Below are 16244 nucleotides of genomic sequence, written 5' to 3'. Positions count from 1 at the left end.
AGAACACTATATACATAATAAATGAATAAAATATTTTTAAAAAAATAAATAAGGAAGTGAGGGGTGGGACAGGGAGCTCAGGGGATCTGATACCTATTTTTGGCCTCCCCAGGTCTCCCCCCCCATACACAAACATAAAAATTCATTTTTTATTTTTGGTCTGACTTGGTATGCCTGGGACATACCAAACAAGCCCTTTCTGTTTGTTTATTTGTTTTCAAGACAACGTTTCTCTGAGTACCCCTGGCTGTCCTGGAACCTGCTCTGTAGACCGCACTGGCCTTGAACTCACAGATTGCCTGCCTCTGCCTCTTGAGTGCTGGGATTACAGGCATGTGCCACCACCTCCTGGCAAAAATAATAATTCTTAAAAAGAGACACAATAACAGAAACACATCTATAATTCTTTAACTTATTTCTCTTACCTGTGAAGTCTCAAGCATGCTGCCATTAGAAATTTCAACTAACACTTTAGATCAATTTCAAAAGCATGATGTAATTTTAAAATGCAAAACTGGTGAATTATAATAAAAATAATATATACCCATTTAGAAACCAATCTTTTTTTAACCACTGAGCCATCTCTCCAGTCCCTCCCCTTTTTTTTTTTAAAAAAAAGATTTATTTATTATGTATGCAGTATTCTGTCTGCATGTTATGTCTGCAGGTCAGAAAAGGGCACCAGATCTCATTATAGGTGGTTGTGAGCTACCACCATGTGCTTGGTTGCTGGGGATTGAACTCCAGACCTCTGCAAAAGTAGTCTGTGTTCTTAACCTTTAAGCCATCTCTCCAGCCCCTAAAAACTAATCTTAAAATACAGGGTTTGGGAGCTGAACGTGGCTTAGTGGTGGAATACAGGCCTAGCATGCACAGACCCTGGATTTCTAATCGCCAGCACAGAAAACAAACAAAAATACAGATTTGGGTCCACTAACAAATATTAACAAGTAGCTAGAGGACTTGAGGATTACTTACTTCCCATTTATTTTTCCAACACATAAATGAGTTTTTCCCTCCTCTTTCTTACATGTATGGGTGTGTATGTGTATGTATGTTTGCATGTGGAGACCTTGGGACAATGTCCAGAATCTTTCTCTACCACTCCCCATCTTTATTCCTTATGAGGCAGAGTCTCTCAGTCAAACCTAGGGCTTACCATATGACTAGCTAATACAACCAGCGTGCCTCAGGGACTCCCTGTCTCTGCTCAGGAAGCTGGAATCACAGTGGGCCGCCACACACATCTGGTATCTCCATGGGTTCTGGGAATCCCAAGTCCAGTCTTTCTACTTGCATGGTAAGTGCTTTGACCACTCACCATCTCCCCAGCCCATAATTGAACTTTTACTGCATGAAAAGAAATGATGAAGAGGAGTATAATTGTGAATGCCAGTAATCCCCAAACTCAGAAAGAATATTGCTACAAACTGGAGCCCACATGATTGAATATTTGGTCCCCAGTTGGTGGCATTGTTTGGGAAGAATTAGGTGTGGTCCCTTTTAGTTTTTTGAGACAGGGTTTCTTTGTGTCGTTTTGGAAACTATCCTGGCACTTGCTCTTGTAGACCAGTCTGGCCTCAAATTCACAGAAATTCACCTAACTCTTCCTCCCGAGTGACCACATCCGGCTTAGGTGTGGTCTTGTTGGAAGAATTAAGTCACTGGGGGTGAGCTTTGAGGCCCCGAATGCCCATGCCATTCTTAGCTACTGCTCCAGGACCATTCCTGCCTCCCTCCCTGCTGCTGTGCTCATGGCCACCGTCATGGACTTTGGATTCATAAACCCCAAATTGAATGCTTTCTCTTATAAAGTGATTTGGCCATAGTGTCTTATCACAGCCAAAGAAAAGCAACTATGTCATCCAGCAGATGTATTTCAAGTGTTTTCCGAGGCACTTTGTCCAAGAACAAGTTGAAGAAAAAAACAGGAAGCAGCTAAGGGTTTAAAAACACCACATCCTAGAAGCTAGAAGGTACACTATTTCCAACCAAGAGTACTACTGTTTGTCCCATAATATAAAAATGCCTGCAGTGGCATGGTAACGCAGGTGTTCAGTCAGGGAAGCTTGTCTGAGAAGAGAAGACTCTACTGGGAATATAAAGGACTATCTCAACCTCCCCAGTTAGTTTCTTAGGAATGCTGTTAGCACCCAATCTGATGACATCACCTGCTGCTATTTAATTGGACTCCTTCACTTGGTAAAGTCAGCTGTCTGCCTGGGGGTGGTGGTGGAGCTGGCTGACTTCACCAGTTGATTTCTGCTGGAGGTTTGTAAGCCCCCAACTTGATAGTGTTATCTTGTGTTTGCTCTCCCAGTCATCTCTGCTAGATGTCTGAAGTGCTCAGTCTGATGGTTGTTCTACTGATTGCTATTTAGTCTCTAACAGACAATAAACCCATTCAAAACTGAAAGTACGGCTATGGTAGACCATTCTTTGTGGACTATACAGAACAGTGTGTCGAACAGTCACTTAAATGCCTAGTTTAAAAAACATCCAGCTGTCTCTGCTTCTATGTCCAGACTTTCAGCATTCAATTCTTAGGGTTACAGGACTTTAGACCAAGGAAGGAATTTGTCTCTTCCCATCATTTTAAAAGCAAGGAAATAGCCGGGCGATGGTGGCGCATGCCTGCCTTTAATCCCAGCACTCGGGAGGCAGAGGCAGGTGGATCTCTGTGAGTTCGAGACCAGCCTGGTCTACAGAGCTAGTTCCAGGACAGCCAGGTCTACAAAGAAAAACCTTGTCTTGGGGGAAAAAAAAGACTATCTGAAGCTTTTGTCACAAACCCTTAGAAAAATGACTCTTCCCCAGAGGAATGTGCGTGACAAATATCCCGTATAGGCAACACTAGATCTTCTCAAGAGGGAGCTTACAAGGATCAGTTCTTGTAAGTTGGTAGAGAGAAGGAACACTGCTTCCCCTCCCCGGCGACTCGCCCAAGTCCTTACCTGTGCAGAGAAGTCCATCTCTGTAATAAAGTGCATATACTCTGGCACTGTGTCCAATTAATGATGAGGTCTCAAAGGCTTCATGGTCCTCCAGCTGCTTCATCCTCAAGATAGCCTTCAAGTAAACCTTCTTCCAGTGCAATGCGTCCTGAACAGAATCATCTATCTGCCAGCCCAAATTCTTACAGGCAGTCTGCCACACCTCTGTGCAGGCACTTATCACCTTATTCCACTGCTTAGAGACCAGGCAGCATGTGAGTAAAGTCTGAGGATCGAGCCATTTTAACAAATAAAAACTGAGCTCCATGGGAAGGAGTTTGAGGAAGTCCCGCTTGAGGAGGGTCTCCAGGTTATTGGAGAGGTGCCTGAGCTGGACTGCCCCACTCAGACTAATCAGATGGTCCAGAGTTTCATTTTTCTGCAAGTCCGTCAGAGAAAGAAATGTAACAGAAATGTTATCAAGCCATGTCTCAAAGTCCTTTCTCTCCATAAGGTTATGGAAATATTTACCTGTGGCACATCAAAATATTGTATTAGTTCTGTTCAAAAAGACTGGTCAAGCAAGACTGCTAATAAACGAAGTATTAAAAATTAGTGTAAAAATGCATTACAATTTTATGCTTAGTTACTTCACAGTTAATAAACTACATTGAATGTCTTCATGCACACAAAAGGAAATGCATCTAAGAAAACATTTTAACAAATCGTGATATAGTAAATATGTCAGAGGAACTTATGTCAGTGTGTGACTTGCTCCTTTTAAAGTCTAATACATGCCACATGCATTGTCCCCATAAAGATGTACAGAACATTCATAAGAATGTCTTCTACTCTGCATACAACTCGCCATCCGATCCATTACAAAATTGTTTCCTCACCAGACTCCTTACTAAATAAACTCTATTTGGGAAATAAAGTCACAAGAACAGCATCAGGATGTAACTGACACACAAAGCAAATCTATGGAGCTGTGACCTATGCATTAGTTATGCTGGGCACAACCTGATCTGCAACCCAAAATTACAAAACTAACGGCTTAGTTTTACAGAAGATGTTGAAGCAAAAAGATGTGAAGAAGAAAAATAAACATGTAGTAAGCTTTGCATTTTGGTGTGCCATCCCCCTTACAGCACTGTCTATGGACTACTAAAGGCTGTACAGTTTGCTTTTAGAAGCCTTATATAAGCTAGTCACGAGTCTCTATCATGTTCCTTAGAGAGCCATGAGGGCTCTTGCAGCCTACAAGAAAAAGCAAATTAATAATTCCCATAGTGCTAGGCATAGTGGAATATGCCTATAATACTAGCACTCAGAGGCTACCCTAAGAGGATCGTGAAGTTGGAGACCAGCCTGGGCAATATAGCAATACCACAGTTCAGATATACAAAGCCAAAAATAATCATCTGGACACTCACAGAAAACATGTGACTTCACTTTACAAATGAAACTACAGGCACAAGAAGCTAAGTTAATCACTGTGGCTCCAAAGCTAGTGAAATGGCAGAACAGAATAGAGGCCTGTGCTTTCAAGATCAGCGTAGCAGCTGGGCAGTGCTAGCACACTCCTTTAATCCCAGCAGAGGTAGGCAGATCTCTGAGTTCAAGGCCAGCCTGGTCCAAGGGGTAAATTCCAGGACAGACAGGGCTACACAGAGAAACCCTGTCTTAAAAAACCAACCAACCAATCAAACAAAAACAAACAAACAAAAAGCCTAAAACTACCCCCCCATCCACTCCCCCCCCAAAATCAAAAAGATCAGCACAGCTGCTGGCACGCCTATAATCCAGCACGCGGAAGGTGAGGTTGGGAGAAGTGAAGGTTCAAGGCTATCTTTGGCTATGTAGTTAGTTCAACCTAGCCTGAACTGTAAGAGCCACTGGAAGAGGAGGAGGAGAAAAAAACCTAAGAATCCTAACTTGGTCATAAGGTCTCCAGATAGTATGTGTATCTGATTATAGCATTTTACCTTTGAGAAAGTATCAACCTTCCAAGGCTAATTGGACAAAGGCTCAGCATCAACAGGTGTGTCAACTTATTCTTCATAATGAGGGTTAAATGTGTGTGTCCTTTAATTCCCAAACTCAGAGGCAGGCAATCTCTGTGACTCAAGGCCAGCCCCTTCTATGAAGTATGTTCTAGGACAACCAGGGCCATACAGGGAAACCTTATCTTGAAAAAAAGATAAGTAAATAAAAATAAAAATTAACATTGAGAATTAAACTAATGGAAAGAGAAAAATGCCAATAAAAATGATTTGCTCTGTACTGATAGATGTTAATATTGGGTAACAGGTTCATGGGAACTTAGTTTGATTTTTATTATGTTCAGACAGTGCCACGGCTTTTTTGGGGGGGGGGGCGGGGTTCTTCTGATTACTTATAAGATTGCTATCTGATTAAAAAAATTTAAAAGTTCAATCTGGAAGAAAATAAATTTCTTTCCTGACATGTTACCTGATTAGAGCCATACAAAGCAAGCTTTCTTCCAACTCTGCCATGGAAAGTGAGCAAAAACCAAGTTCCCAGCACCTAATTTGGCAAGACCACGTCAGACACAAAGTCATCTTAGTAGAAGCAACAGAACATTTCAATCAGTTCTCTCTAGCCTAACTGCTTGGGCTTCTGAAGACTACTCAAAGTCAGGAGTCTGGGACTAAAGGATGCACCCATTTATATGAGAGACCCAGTTCTTCATCTGCTGAAAGACGTCATCAACTCATCTCGAAAAATAAGCTTCCTGTCTGATCCCTAGCATAAACCCTCGGTAACACATCCAGAATCCTACTTTTAAGAATAACTATTCACAAGACACAGCATTTGTTTCCGTGGGCACCTGAGCTATTGAACATCACATTTTCAGTTTCTTTTTCACTGAGCCCCTGCCCGCTGAGGACAAGAATGACAGGTGTGTGCCACAAAGCCTGTCTAAAATCATTTTATTGTTCAGAGGATAATACTAAAACTCATCAACTTTTACTTTTCTAAAAGAACCAACTAATTTTGGAGGGACTTTCTTAAAGCCACAGGTCTAAACTGAACTTGTTCTTAGAGCCTCTAGAAACTGGCAGCAAAGGTTCAGGGGGAAGCCTCAGGAAACGGGATCTCAACTCAACAGCATTCCTTCCAACAGTGGAATAGCCAACTTCAGAATGGTCTTTCCTATTAGTGTGGAGTCAGGACCACTGGGTACAGAAGCAAGCTGGGATAAATGAAAGAGCTAGACCGACCAGTCAATTTTTTTTTAGCTGATTCAACCACTTCTTTTGTGATCATGGGAATACTCAACTAATGTCTAAGCTTCCATTTGTAAAACAAGCTGTCCCAACTTCAGCAGTGTGAGAATCAGAAGTGAGGTAAGACATGTCCAGTCCTATAAATGCCTGGCAGGATGCCTTTGAGTAGTGCTGAGGCTGTAATGGACAGGACCTACTAGCATAACATCATTTTCAGTCCTATAGTCTCATCACAGGTTTCTTCATACCTTGAAGAAAAACTCAAGCACTTGAGCTTCGCAGGCATCTAATTCCATAAAGAAAGGCAGTTACTGACTTGAGGTGCTGCTTCCTAGGTGCTCGCTTCTCTCTACACATGCCCCTCACTATCTTGCTCCTCTCACCCTTCTCAATGCAAACATCTGACTTGTTCTCCAGCCGGTAACAGAAACAATCACAAAGCTCTGAAAATGTATAGTATCAGAAAGCATTCCTAAATTGGGAGATGGGAGCCTGGGTTTGGTGTATGTTGGCCTTAAGGGCTAAAGCAGTGCCTGTGAATACCACATTTGATTTTTTTTTTTAGCATGGATCCTTTAAAATGTAAGTACTACTGCCCTTATTAGCAAAGACTATGGCCCAAGAGGTAGAGAGGCTCTCCCAGAGATACATAGGAAGCAGCAGCTCAATGTTACCCAGTCTCCACCCTCCATTTTACAGGCAAACCATTGTGGGTGGAAAGTTTGAATATGTTTTCCCTCCATCTGCTCTGCCATAACCTGTGCAGGTAAAGAGTAAAAGAGAAGTAAATAAGAAGACTCAGTGGGTAAAAGTGCTTGCTGCAAAGCCTAATGACCTGATAATCCCCAAAAGCCATGTGTTGGTTTGAAAGAAAATGGCTCCCAAAGGGAGGGGCACTATTAGAAGGTGTGACCTTGTTGGAGAAAGTGTGTCACTGTGGGTGCAGTCTTTAAGATCTTTTTTGCTCAAGCTTCCCTCAGTGTGACAGTCAGTTGACTTCCCGTTGCCTCCAAGATGTAGGACTCCTAGCTACTCCAGCACCACATCTGCCAGCACCCCACCATGCCCATCATAACGGACCAAATCTCTGAAACTGTAATCAAGCCCCCTCAACTAAATACTTTTATTTATAAGACTTGTTATGGTGTCTCTTCACAGCAGTAAAAAACAAAGATGCCACATAAAGTTGGAAGGAGAGAACAGACACCATAAAGTTGTTCTCTGGCCTATATTGCTCACATACGCATGCACTCAAGCACACACACAATTTTTCTTTAAAGAATAAAATGTAGATATTGTTGTTCTTCAGAAGGTTATCTCCTTGCCCCCTTTTCCTACCAAGTAACCAGTTAAGCACAGAGGCAGGCCAGGCATGGTGGTGCACAACTTTAATCACAGCACTCAAGAGACAGAGACAGGAGGATCTCTGATGCCAGCCTGGTCTACATAGTGAGTTCCAGTACAGCCAGAGCTATGCAGAGACCCTGTCTCAAGAAACTAAAAGAAAAAAAAAAAGAATCATGTTTTGAAAATGTGTGCATATTTTGTGAATATTCAGGAAACTGATTAAACAGATTACTTCCAGGGAGAACTAGGAAGACAAGGAATAGGGATGAGATCCCTTTTAACCACACATCATTATAGTTCACCAAATGGATACACTATTTTTAAATTCTTCTCCTCTCGCTGCTTGTGGGATTTAGAAAACTGTTTTTATTTTCTTGTTTGTTTTTTGAGACAGGCTTTTGAAATGCAGCCTAGGCTGTTCTCCAGTTCACAATTCCCATGCCTCAGCTGCCTGACTGCTGGGACTAGTGGAGTCACAGCCGCTTTGAAAAACTTCAAATAATGTTTATAAAACATGAGTTCTGAAATCTCACTTGTTGGGTAACCATGGACCAATCATCTCATGTATTTCAAGCACATTTCCTCACTTGTAAACTGTAGCCTGGTACTGCTTTACCTACAAGAGTTTGTGAGGATTAAATAGATTAAAGCGTTCTGCGCGTATCTGGCACATTATAAGCCTTCAATAAATGCAGTCACTGTTACTAAATAACTGTATGAATAGTTATTTCGGCCTTTTTTAAAAAAGTAGCATCCCAAATACACACCTGTTTTCAAAGCATACCCACAAGCACGGTGCCTTCCTACACGCTCTACAACGTTCTGTATTTTACAAACCACCTGTCCACACTTCATCTTTCATCAAACTGGTAGCCTTGGGGCATCAGCGTTAACTCATTTCGCAGCTAGAGAAACCGAGGCACCAGAAGGCAGGAACTTAGATTTAATTTTCCTGTCTTTAAAATGAACTCCGAATCCCCTCAGCCCGCTCGTGGCTCCCTCGGTCCCTTGCTCCCGGAGCCGTGTTCCGCGCGGCACTGACCTGAGCGAGCGCCCCGGGGCCCGGGACCTCGCGCCGGGCTCACACCGACTAGGCGCGCTCGGGCCACCAGAGCGTCGCAGCGGCCGGGTCCGCTCCGCAGCCATGGCGCCTGCGGGGAGAGGGAGAAGACAGGCCGAGGCAGCGGGTCAGCAACGCCGCCGGCGTCCAGGATCCCTGCCCAGCCCGGCCCGGCCCATAGCGAACACAGACCTGGACCTGCGGCCGCTGCTCCAGGTCCGCAGCCTCACAGGGGAGCGGCTTCCGGTGCTGCTTGCGTCATCTCCGCGCGTCCCTCCGGCACCCAGCGCCAGCGCCTGGCGGAAGCGCCGGTACTTCCGTCCGCTGCCCACCGGGAAGGTGGAGAAGAATGGCCGGGGCTGGGGAGAGGGGCGGGTACAGCCGGTACCACCTGTCTGCGCTTACACCTAGTGATCCTGGACTAAAGCTTCGTTTCAAGGCGACTTTCCAGATTTGTAGGGAGTGCTTATGTTCCTCATCGACCCTTGTTTTTCACCGCGGAGAGGGGGCTCAGGCTCCCAATTGAGATGTATCTAAATTCAAACAACCCATTAACACTTGATACATCCCAAACATGGTTCTGGCACAGATGAACAAATACCTATCGGCGCGAGGTCTACATCTAGTCGTGGGAGAAAGACAGCATAAACTACTAGGCAAACTGCGGAAAGAGGCAAAGGCTGTGGAAACGAAACACTAAGCACTCTGCTCAAACTGTGATTACTCAACCACAGAGATGGCCATTCTTTGTAACACTTAAGTTACTTTGTGAGAGTCAAAGTTACATTTTAAGTTTTAATTACTATGCCTTAGGGATCCATGAAACAAAAATTCCTCTGATCTGCAAGCCCTTTGCCCAAGGACAGATAGTTCCTGAAATGCTGGAGGCTGCTGTTTCTGGGAGATAAGGAGCCACGCTTTCACTCCCCTAAACAAACAAGTTTGTTGGACCCATCTGCACCAGCTGTGCTCGGTCACACGTGAGCAGGAGGTACATAGGCAGGAAATACGACAGGATGTATGCTTGCCCCTGATTGGACCTAATGGGAAATGCAACGAATTATGGGTTTTCCTTCTTAAACCTTTGTAAAACTTGATTCTGGGCAATAGTGTTTTATTCTCTATTGGCGGGATTAACAATTTATCAGCTGGCTCAAATCCTTTTGCTTTCTCCAACTAGAAGTCATTCTAAGGAGAAGCTCTCCCAATGCTGCAGTGTGAGAGTTTTTTGTTCTTGTTGGGTTTTGTTTTTGTTTTTGAGACAGGGTTTCTCTGTGAATCTGGCTGTCCTGGAACTCCCCCTGTAGACCAAGCTATCCTTGAACTAAGACCTGCCTGCCTCTGCCTCCTAAGGGCTGGGATTAAAGGGGTGCTACCACTGCCTGGATTTTTTATGAAAGCTTTTGTTTCCCTTGCTGTTTAGCAACATGGAGACAGGAACAAGAGCAGGATGACCACGAGGAGGGGTGATCAACAATTTTTACACATGAAGGGCTCCAGTAGGCCTGGGCATGGCGAACATGACTCTGGCAGGCCCTGTCCTTTCCCTATTTCCTGTGCCTTGCTACACTGCTAGGTCATATTCCTAAAGCTAGCCACCAAGGTATTCCCTTATTTGGCCACTTTCTCCTCCCGAGGCTGACTACCAAGGTCTAGCTATCACAGTATTAAAGTCCAGCAATAAAAAGTCCTGTTTTGGCTACCCTAATTAATATGTCCAATCGAAACAAATCAACTCCTCCTAACATGGGGTGTTCCTTTATAAACTGCCATTTGCTTACTAGCCACTCCTGTCCCCTCTATCCAGAGGCAGGCCTTTCTCCCTCCAGGGCAAATATCTCCCCCCACTCTGTTCCCTTCCCCTTGTCCCTCATCTTCTATCTCCTGTCTTTGTTTCTTATCCCCTGCCCTTTGTCCCTCTGGAGCAAATAAATTTCCCTTATGCTGAGAATTTGATCTTGGGATACCTCGTCCCAGACCTTCAAACACAGGCCTTGAATATCTGGACCTGTAACTCTTGTGTGGATCCAGGAAGTGGTAATTCCTTCTCCCTTAACACCTGACAGTGTTGTAGCTCTTTTGGCCCACGGTGCCTGAGAACCTTAGCTTTAAAGACTTGACAGCCAAATTGGGGTAGTGGCCCATGTGCATAATCCCAGCACTTGAGAGGCAGGAGCAGGAGAATCAGGAGTTCCAAGTCTACGTGGGGGTGGGGTAGAGATGGCAAACAGCACCTGCAGTTCCTTCCTTCTCAGTTAATACAAATGCCTCTCCTTCCACTCTGAAAGGACAAAGAGGGGAAGTGGGAATGTTTTGGCAGGCCCTGCCAAGGTATGCCACTAAGCAAACACCAGGAGCCAGAGTTAGTGAGAGAGTTTATTGTGGGAGGGGGAGGGTGAAAGTCTGTATCGAGTGGGGACACGAGAGAGGCAGACAGAGAGACTAGAGGAAGAGGCAGGACGGGAGCGACAGGGGTAAGAGAGGAAAGAAGAGCAAAGAGAGAGGAATAAGACAAGAGACAGAGGGCTGTGCTAGTGGCACATCTGAAGGGTGTGCATGTCACCTAGCTGACGATGGAACGTTCCTAGTCACAGATGATGAAGCAAGTGCTTTGGCAGCCGAGGCAGGCGGCTGCTCTGGCAGAAGCTGAAAAGTTCTCTGCCCTCTCTTGCCAACTGTTCCTTGTGTCCTTTCTCCTTTCCTGATCACTCTGAAATGCCTCTGCTGCTGCTCCTTCAGCTGTCAAGCAGCTTGCCGCTTTTTAGGTTTTAACACGTGCTGATGGTGGTAAGCCTGAAATTCACAAGAGAAAAACCAGTTTCTCAATTTTGAGTCAGATTTGAAGCAAGCTTTAATACTGGCCAGAATGTTGGACTCTGGTCAGGTCCATTCTAGGTTCCCATGGCCACAAGTCACTTTTTGCAAGTCTTAAAAAGGCAAAAAGCCCCACAAGGCCACTGTATTTCCCATTAGGTCCAATCAGGGGCAAGCATATATCCTACCATATTTTCTACCTACATACCTCCTGCCCACATCCACTGAAGCTCATCAGATGCAAACAGATGTGTTTAGGGGAGTGAAAACATGGCTTGTTAATTCCCAAGAACCACAGTGCACAGCATTCCAGGAAGCTACAAAGGCTTGGGCAAGTGGGATTTACAGGTTAACTTTGGCTCTTAAAACATCTAGACTCACCAGGTGGTGGTGGTGCACACCTTTAACCCCAGCACTCGGGTGGCAGAGGCAGATGGATCTCAGTGAGTTTGAGGCCAGCCAGGATAGGCTCCAAAACTACACAGAGAAATCCTGTCTCAAAAAAATGAAAGGAAAAAAAAAACAACTTACATCAACGAAAACCAAACCAGTAGGCTCTTGCTACCATGGCTGGTTTTCCTGCCTCCATCATCGTCCCTTCTCTGCATCTTTTCCGCTGTTTCCAGCTCAGCCCACACTACTGAAAGTTGGTGAGATCACTGGTGAGAAGAGCCTTTTACTAGGCTTAATGTTGCAACATGCGGGTAGAGGGCATAGAGACTGTCTCTTGGAAGAGAGAGAGAGAGAGAGAGAGAGAGAGAGAGAGAGAGAGAGAGAGAGAGAGAGAGAGAGGTCTGTATCAGGCACAGTTATGGAAGTTTGTGTTTGGGCCAATTATAGCCTTTTCCTTTAAGACCAGTCACTGCAGTCAGAGGAGCTTCTAGGCCACCAGAAGTGTTCCTCACCTGGTGTAGGTAGAAATGGTTACAGGGTCATCTAAGTCCACGAATACTTGTGATAGCCAAAAGTCTGTGTTAAGTATTTTTCCTTGGACGACAAACCTTTTCACCGACACAATAATCCAAATCAAACCAGATCAGACCGAACTAGAAGAGAGCCCAGATTTAATGGATGGCAGCTCTCCTCGGTGTCCCACCCCCTTCCGGGGAAAACATGGAGAGGGGAACAGACGATGGAAAACCAAGAGACCACGTGTTCATTCTCTGGGGGGCAGTTTAAATAGCCTGTGGGAGTGGTCTTGACCCTCCTGGAGGAGGGGTTACCTTTTGGCGGAGTTTGGACTGAGGCAACTCCCAGGGGAGGGAGCTTTGAAATGGAACTTTCCACCCAACATTTCAAGATGGATGCCAGGGGGTTGGGGTGAAGCCCCCAACTAAACAGTCTGGTACAAACTGCTTCATACTATAATGGTAAAAGTAAAATGCTGTGGATTCCCAGCGGCTATAGCAGCAAAAATATTGCAGGTCCAGGCAAACAGCAGTCCCGAGAGCAGCCAGTCCCAGGCAGGGATGGTGCAGTTTCCCGAGTGGCTGCAGCCGGCCACAAGGAGACACAAACAGATGGGCATGCCATGAGACCATGCCACAGGTCTCTGAAGGCAGCTGGTCCTGGGCAGGGAGCCACACAGCTGGCAAGAGACAGAGACATGGATAGGCACACCATGCAGAGTGAGATTGGATATTTATTTAGTGGGTTATGGAAGGGAAGGAGAGAGAAGGAGAAGAGGGAGAGAGAGAGAGAGAGAGAGAGAGAGAGAGAGAGAGAGAGAGAAATAAAAGGGGGGAAGGAGGCTGCCTCTTCAGGAGAGAGACTCTTGAATTCTTGGCAGATTCTCAAGACTGCTTCCTACTTATTTGTGGACATCATCATGGCGGTGGGGAGGGGAACCTGAGAAGGCTGGGTGCTGGTCACATCCTGGCAAAGCTGGTCTCTTTGTTTCTGTCTGGTGTTTGTGGTATGGAAATGTCTGGTGTCTCTTACACCTATTTAAGGTATTGGCAGAACAGAGGACAAAGTTAAGAAAAAAAAACCTTTTAGGATCTGCCGCTCCAATTCCTTTCACCTGTGTTCCTAGCCTCCTGTCTCTATTATAAAAAAGAGATGGGAATGTAGTGATCGGTCCTGTCTCTTTAAGAGACAAGCCCTGCCTATTCCCTCCCCTGTCCACTGAGGCAGGCAGATCTTCCTTCCTGCTTGCAGCCTGAGTCTCTTCCTTTTCCATCTCTCCCCGAAGAGGCAGCTTCTACCTCTCTTCATTCTCCCCATTTCTCCCCTTCATCCCTTCTCTTCCTATCTCTCTTTCTCCACTTCTCCTTCTCCCCCTTCCCTTCTATAACCCACTAAATAAATATCTAACCTCACTCTGCATGGCATGCCTAGCCACATCTCTGTCTCTTGCCTGCCGCATGGCTCCTTGCCCAGGAGCAGCCACCTTTGGAGACCTGCGGTGTGGTCTCATGGAGTGTCCATCTGTCTGTCTCTCCTCGTGGTCTGCTGCAGCCACTTGGGATCTGCAGCATTTTTATTAATCCATTTCATTGGTGCTGTGACTTGCCTATGTCTCTCGCTGCCTAGGATCAGCCACCTTTGGAGACCTGCGGTGTGGTCTCATGGAGTGTCCATCTGTCTGTCTCTCCTCGTGGTGTGCTGCAGCCACTCGAGGAACTGTGCTGTCCCTGCCTGGGACTGGCTGCTCTGGGACTCACTCCCCCTCCCTGGCTCGGGGACCTACAGCATGGTCTCATGTGCCACTGTAGTCACTTGGGATCCACAGAATTTTACTTTCAGCATTACACATACAGCCCTGAATGGTTGTACCCTCAGGAGCTGGGGCAATCAGCTACAGTTGTGCATTTTTCTAAAGACACTATATATGCTATTATTTAAATTCTTACAACTTTATAAGGTAGTTACCATTCTTATCCCTATAGTTAGAGAAGATTTGGTTATCCTGCCTACAGTTAGTCACTAACTGTCATAGGATTTAAGCACAAATCAACTTCACAACACCAACTATGCCCCTGTGCCTGCCTGGGCTCTGTAAGCCACACTTGTGGGCACTGCACTCGTGGGCACACATACCTAAGAGCACTAATAAGACCCCAGCAATGACAAAGATGTCCTCTTGGTTCCCTCAAATAACGTGGTCACTAGACTCTTGTTTTGGACACTTGAAATACACCTAGCATGTTTCAGTTAGTTTACATTTATGTAGCCACGTGTGGATGAAAACTGCCATGCTGGACAGAACAACTCCCTACTGTACAGACGCAGCACACAGTCTGGACACAGAGTCACATATGCAGTTTGCAGTAGAGTACAGGAAGGCTCTGCGTGCCTGGAGCTTTGGGAGCATGTCAAGTGTTTGAAATAATCCTTAGTGGTGGAAACCAAGTGTGTGGTCCTCAAAACCAGATCCAAAGAGAGCAACTTTGATTGGACAGGCACAGGAAGACACTGTCAACAGCTGCATCAGAGATTGATTGATGAGAGCGTTCTGTGAAATTGAGAAAGAGATGAACATATGGATTTGAAAACCTTTATGAAAGGGAAGGCTGGAAGGAAAACCATGTACCAACATCTGTTTGCTGTACTGGTCTCAACTTCCACCGGGTAGATGTTTGATAAACCAAACTACAAATTTCAAATGGAATTTACCCAGAGGTAATAATACTTGGCCTTCTCATAGAAAAAGAAAAAACTTCACTCTAAATTTGAGGCCCAGAGAAGATCTGGGAGCAAAATTTGTCACCAGAAAAAGAAAATTACAAAAACATAATTTTGCAAAAACATAATATAAGAGACATTTAATTGTTAGATTCAGTACATGTCAAAACTCCTTTTAATTTGGATTTTCAAGTTAGATTTTCCCACTTGGTAAAAATCCCCAAGACTGGATGATAATTGTTAAGAGAACACACACAACTTTAAGGGCCTGCTTGTGTGTCTGTGTCTGTGTGTGTGTATGTCTATGTGTGTGTATGTGCATGTGCCATAGTTCCTTTTCATTGTCCAGTGGTTTTCTGTAGGGATAAGTCCCACCCCTTAGGGGGCGCGTTCGCCTCAGGCTAAAGTTTGCCTATAAATTTGGCGAGCATGCTCCCAGCCCTCGCTTCTGCTTTCTTGGTCTCCGCGGGAACGGTGGTTCTGTAAGTCTATTCCTCCATTAAAGCTATCTATATTTTGACAATCTGTCTGCATTCGCTTACACCGTTACATTTTGGCATCCAACGTCAGGCTATGCCCCCACTCAAGCGCGTAGCCTGCTAGCTAACACAGCATGCTCCCAGGTGTCTTTTTCTTAGTTTGTGACTCGGGCCCCAGGGCTGAGTCTGAGATACACTCGGCCTTCAGGCCCATAATATCCAGAGAGGCAGGCGAATCTCTGTGAGTTCGAGGCTGGCCAGGCAGTGGTGGCATACGCCTTTAATCCCAGTACTCGGGAGGCAGAGACAAGCGGATCTCTGTGAGTTTGAGGCCAACCTGGTCTACAAGAGCTAGTTCCAAGACAGGCTCCAAAACCACAGAGACCACCACCGGCAGGAACCAGTCGTTGCAGGTAAAAAAATTTTCTTTTATAATTAAAATGTCTGAACACGTTACCATTCAAGAATTTAACAGTTTTTTTAATTGTACCATGTGGGAGATTTTACAAGAGGTGTCTATCACCCCACCTCTATGGATCTTTCTGGGATTCGTAGTTTTCCTTGGCACTATATGGTTTGATAATAGAAATATGATAAAGTCTTTACGAGCAGAGGTTGCACGCTTAAAAACAATTGAGAATGACAACAATCTTCTCAAGAATCAGTTTGAAGTTCTCCAGGAGGAGAACAGATCTTTGTTTAACATGACTCGATCAACTGAGGAAAATTT

General features: G+C 45.1%; 2 protein-coding genes across 7 annotated transcripts in view; one reads left to right on the top strand and one right to left on the bottom strand.

Annotated features, from left to right (window-relative positions):
- Fbxw2 (F-box and WD repeat domain containing 2) overlaps positions 1-8904 on the bottom strand; it is a 20707-nt gene extending 11803 nt beyond the window's left edge. Inside the window, exons 1-3 of one of the 6 annotated variants that reach the window (XM_050161684.1) lie at positions 8787-8904; positions 8577-8685; positions 2955-3464 (exon numbers count right to left, since the gene is read on the bottom strand). In XM_050161684.1, coding sequence (XP_050017641.1) covers positions 2955-3444 — 490 coding nt within the window. In that variant the 5' untranslated portion in view covers positions 3445-3464; positions 8577-8685; positions 8787-8904. The other 5 variants (XM_050161687.1, XM_050161683.1, XM_050161685.1 and 2 more) reach the window with 5 other exon arrangements.
- B3galt9 (beta-1,3-galactosyltransferase 9) overlaps positions 8679-16244 on the top strand; it is an 18740-nt gene continuing 11174 nt past the window's right edge. Inside the window, 1 exon segment of the mRNA XM_050161753.1 lies at positions 8679-8978. Within this exon segment, the coding sequence (XP_050017710.1) occupies positions 8679-8978 (300 nt within the window).

Source organism: Alexandromys fortis, unplaced genomic scaffold (genome assembly GCF_014885135.2).
Source record: "Alexandromys fortis isolate MF-2015 unplaced genomic scaffold, M_Fortis_MF-2015_v1.1 scaffold_74, whole genome shotgun sequence".
Classification (NCBI taxonomy): domain Eukaryota; kingdom Metazoa; phylum Chordata; class Mammalia; order Rodentia; family Cricetidae; genus Alexandromys; species Alexandromys fortis.
This window is presented reverse-complemented; position numbering and strand designations above follow the sequence as displayed.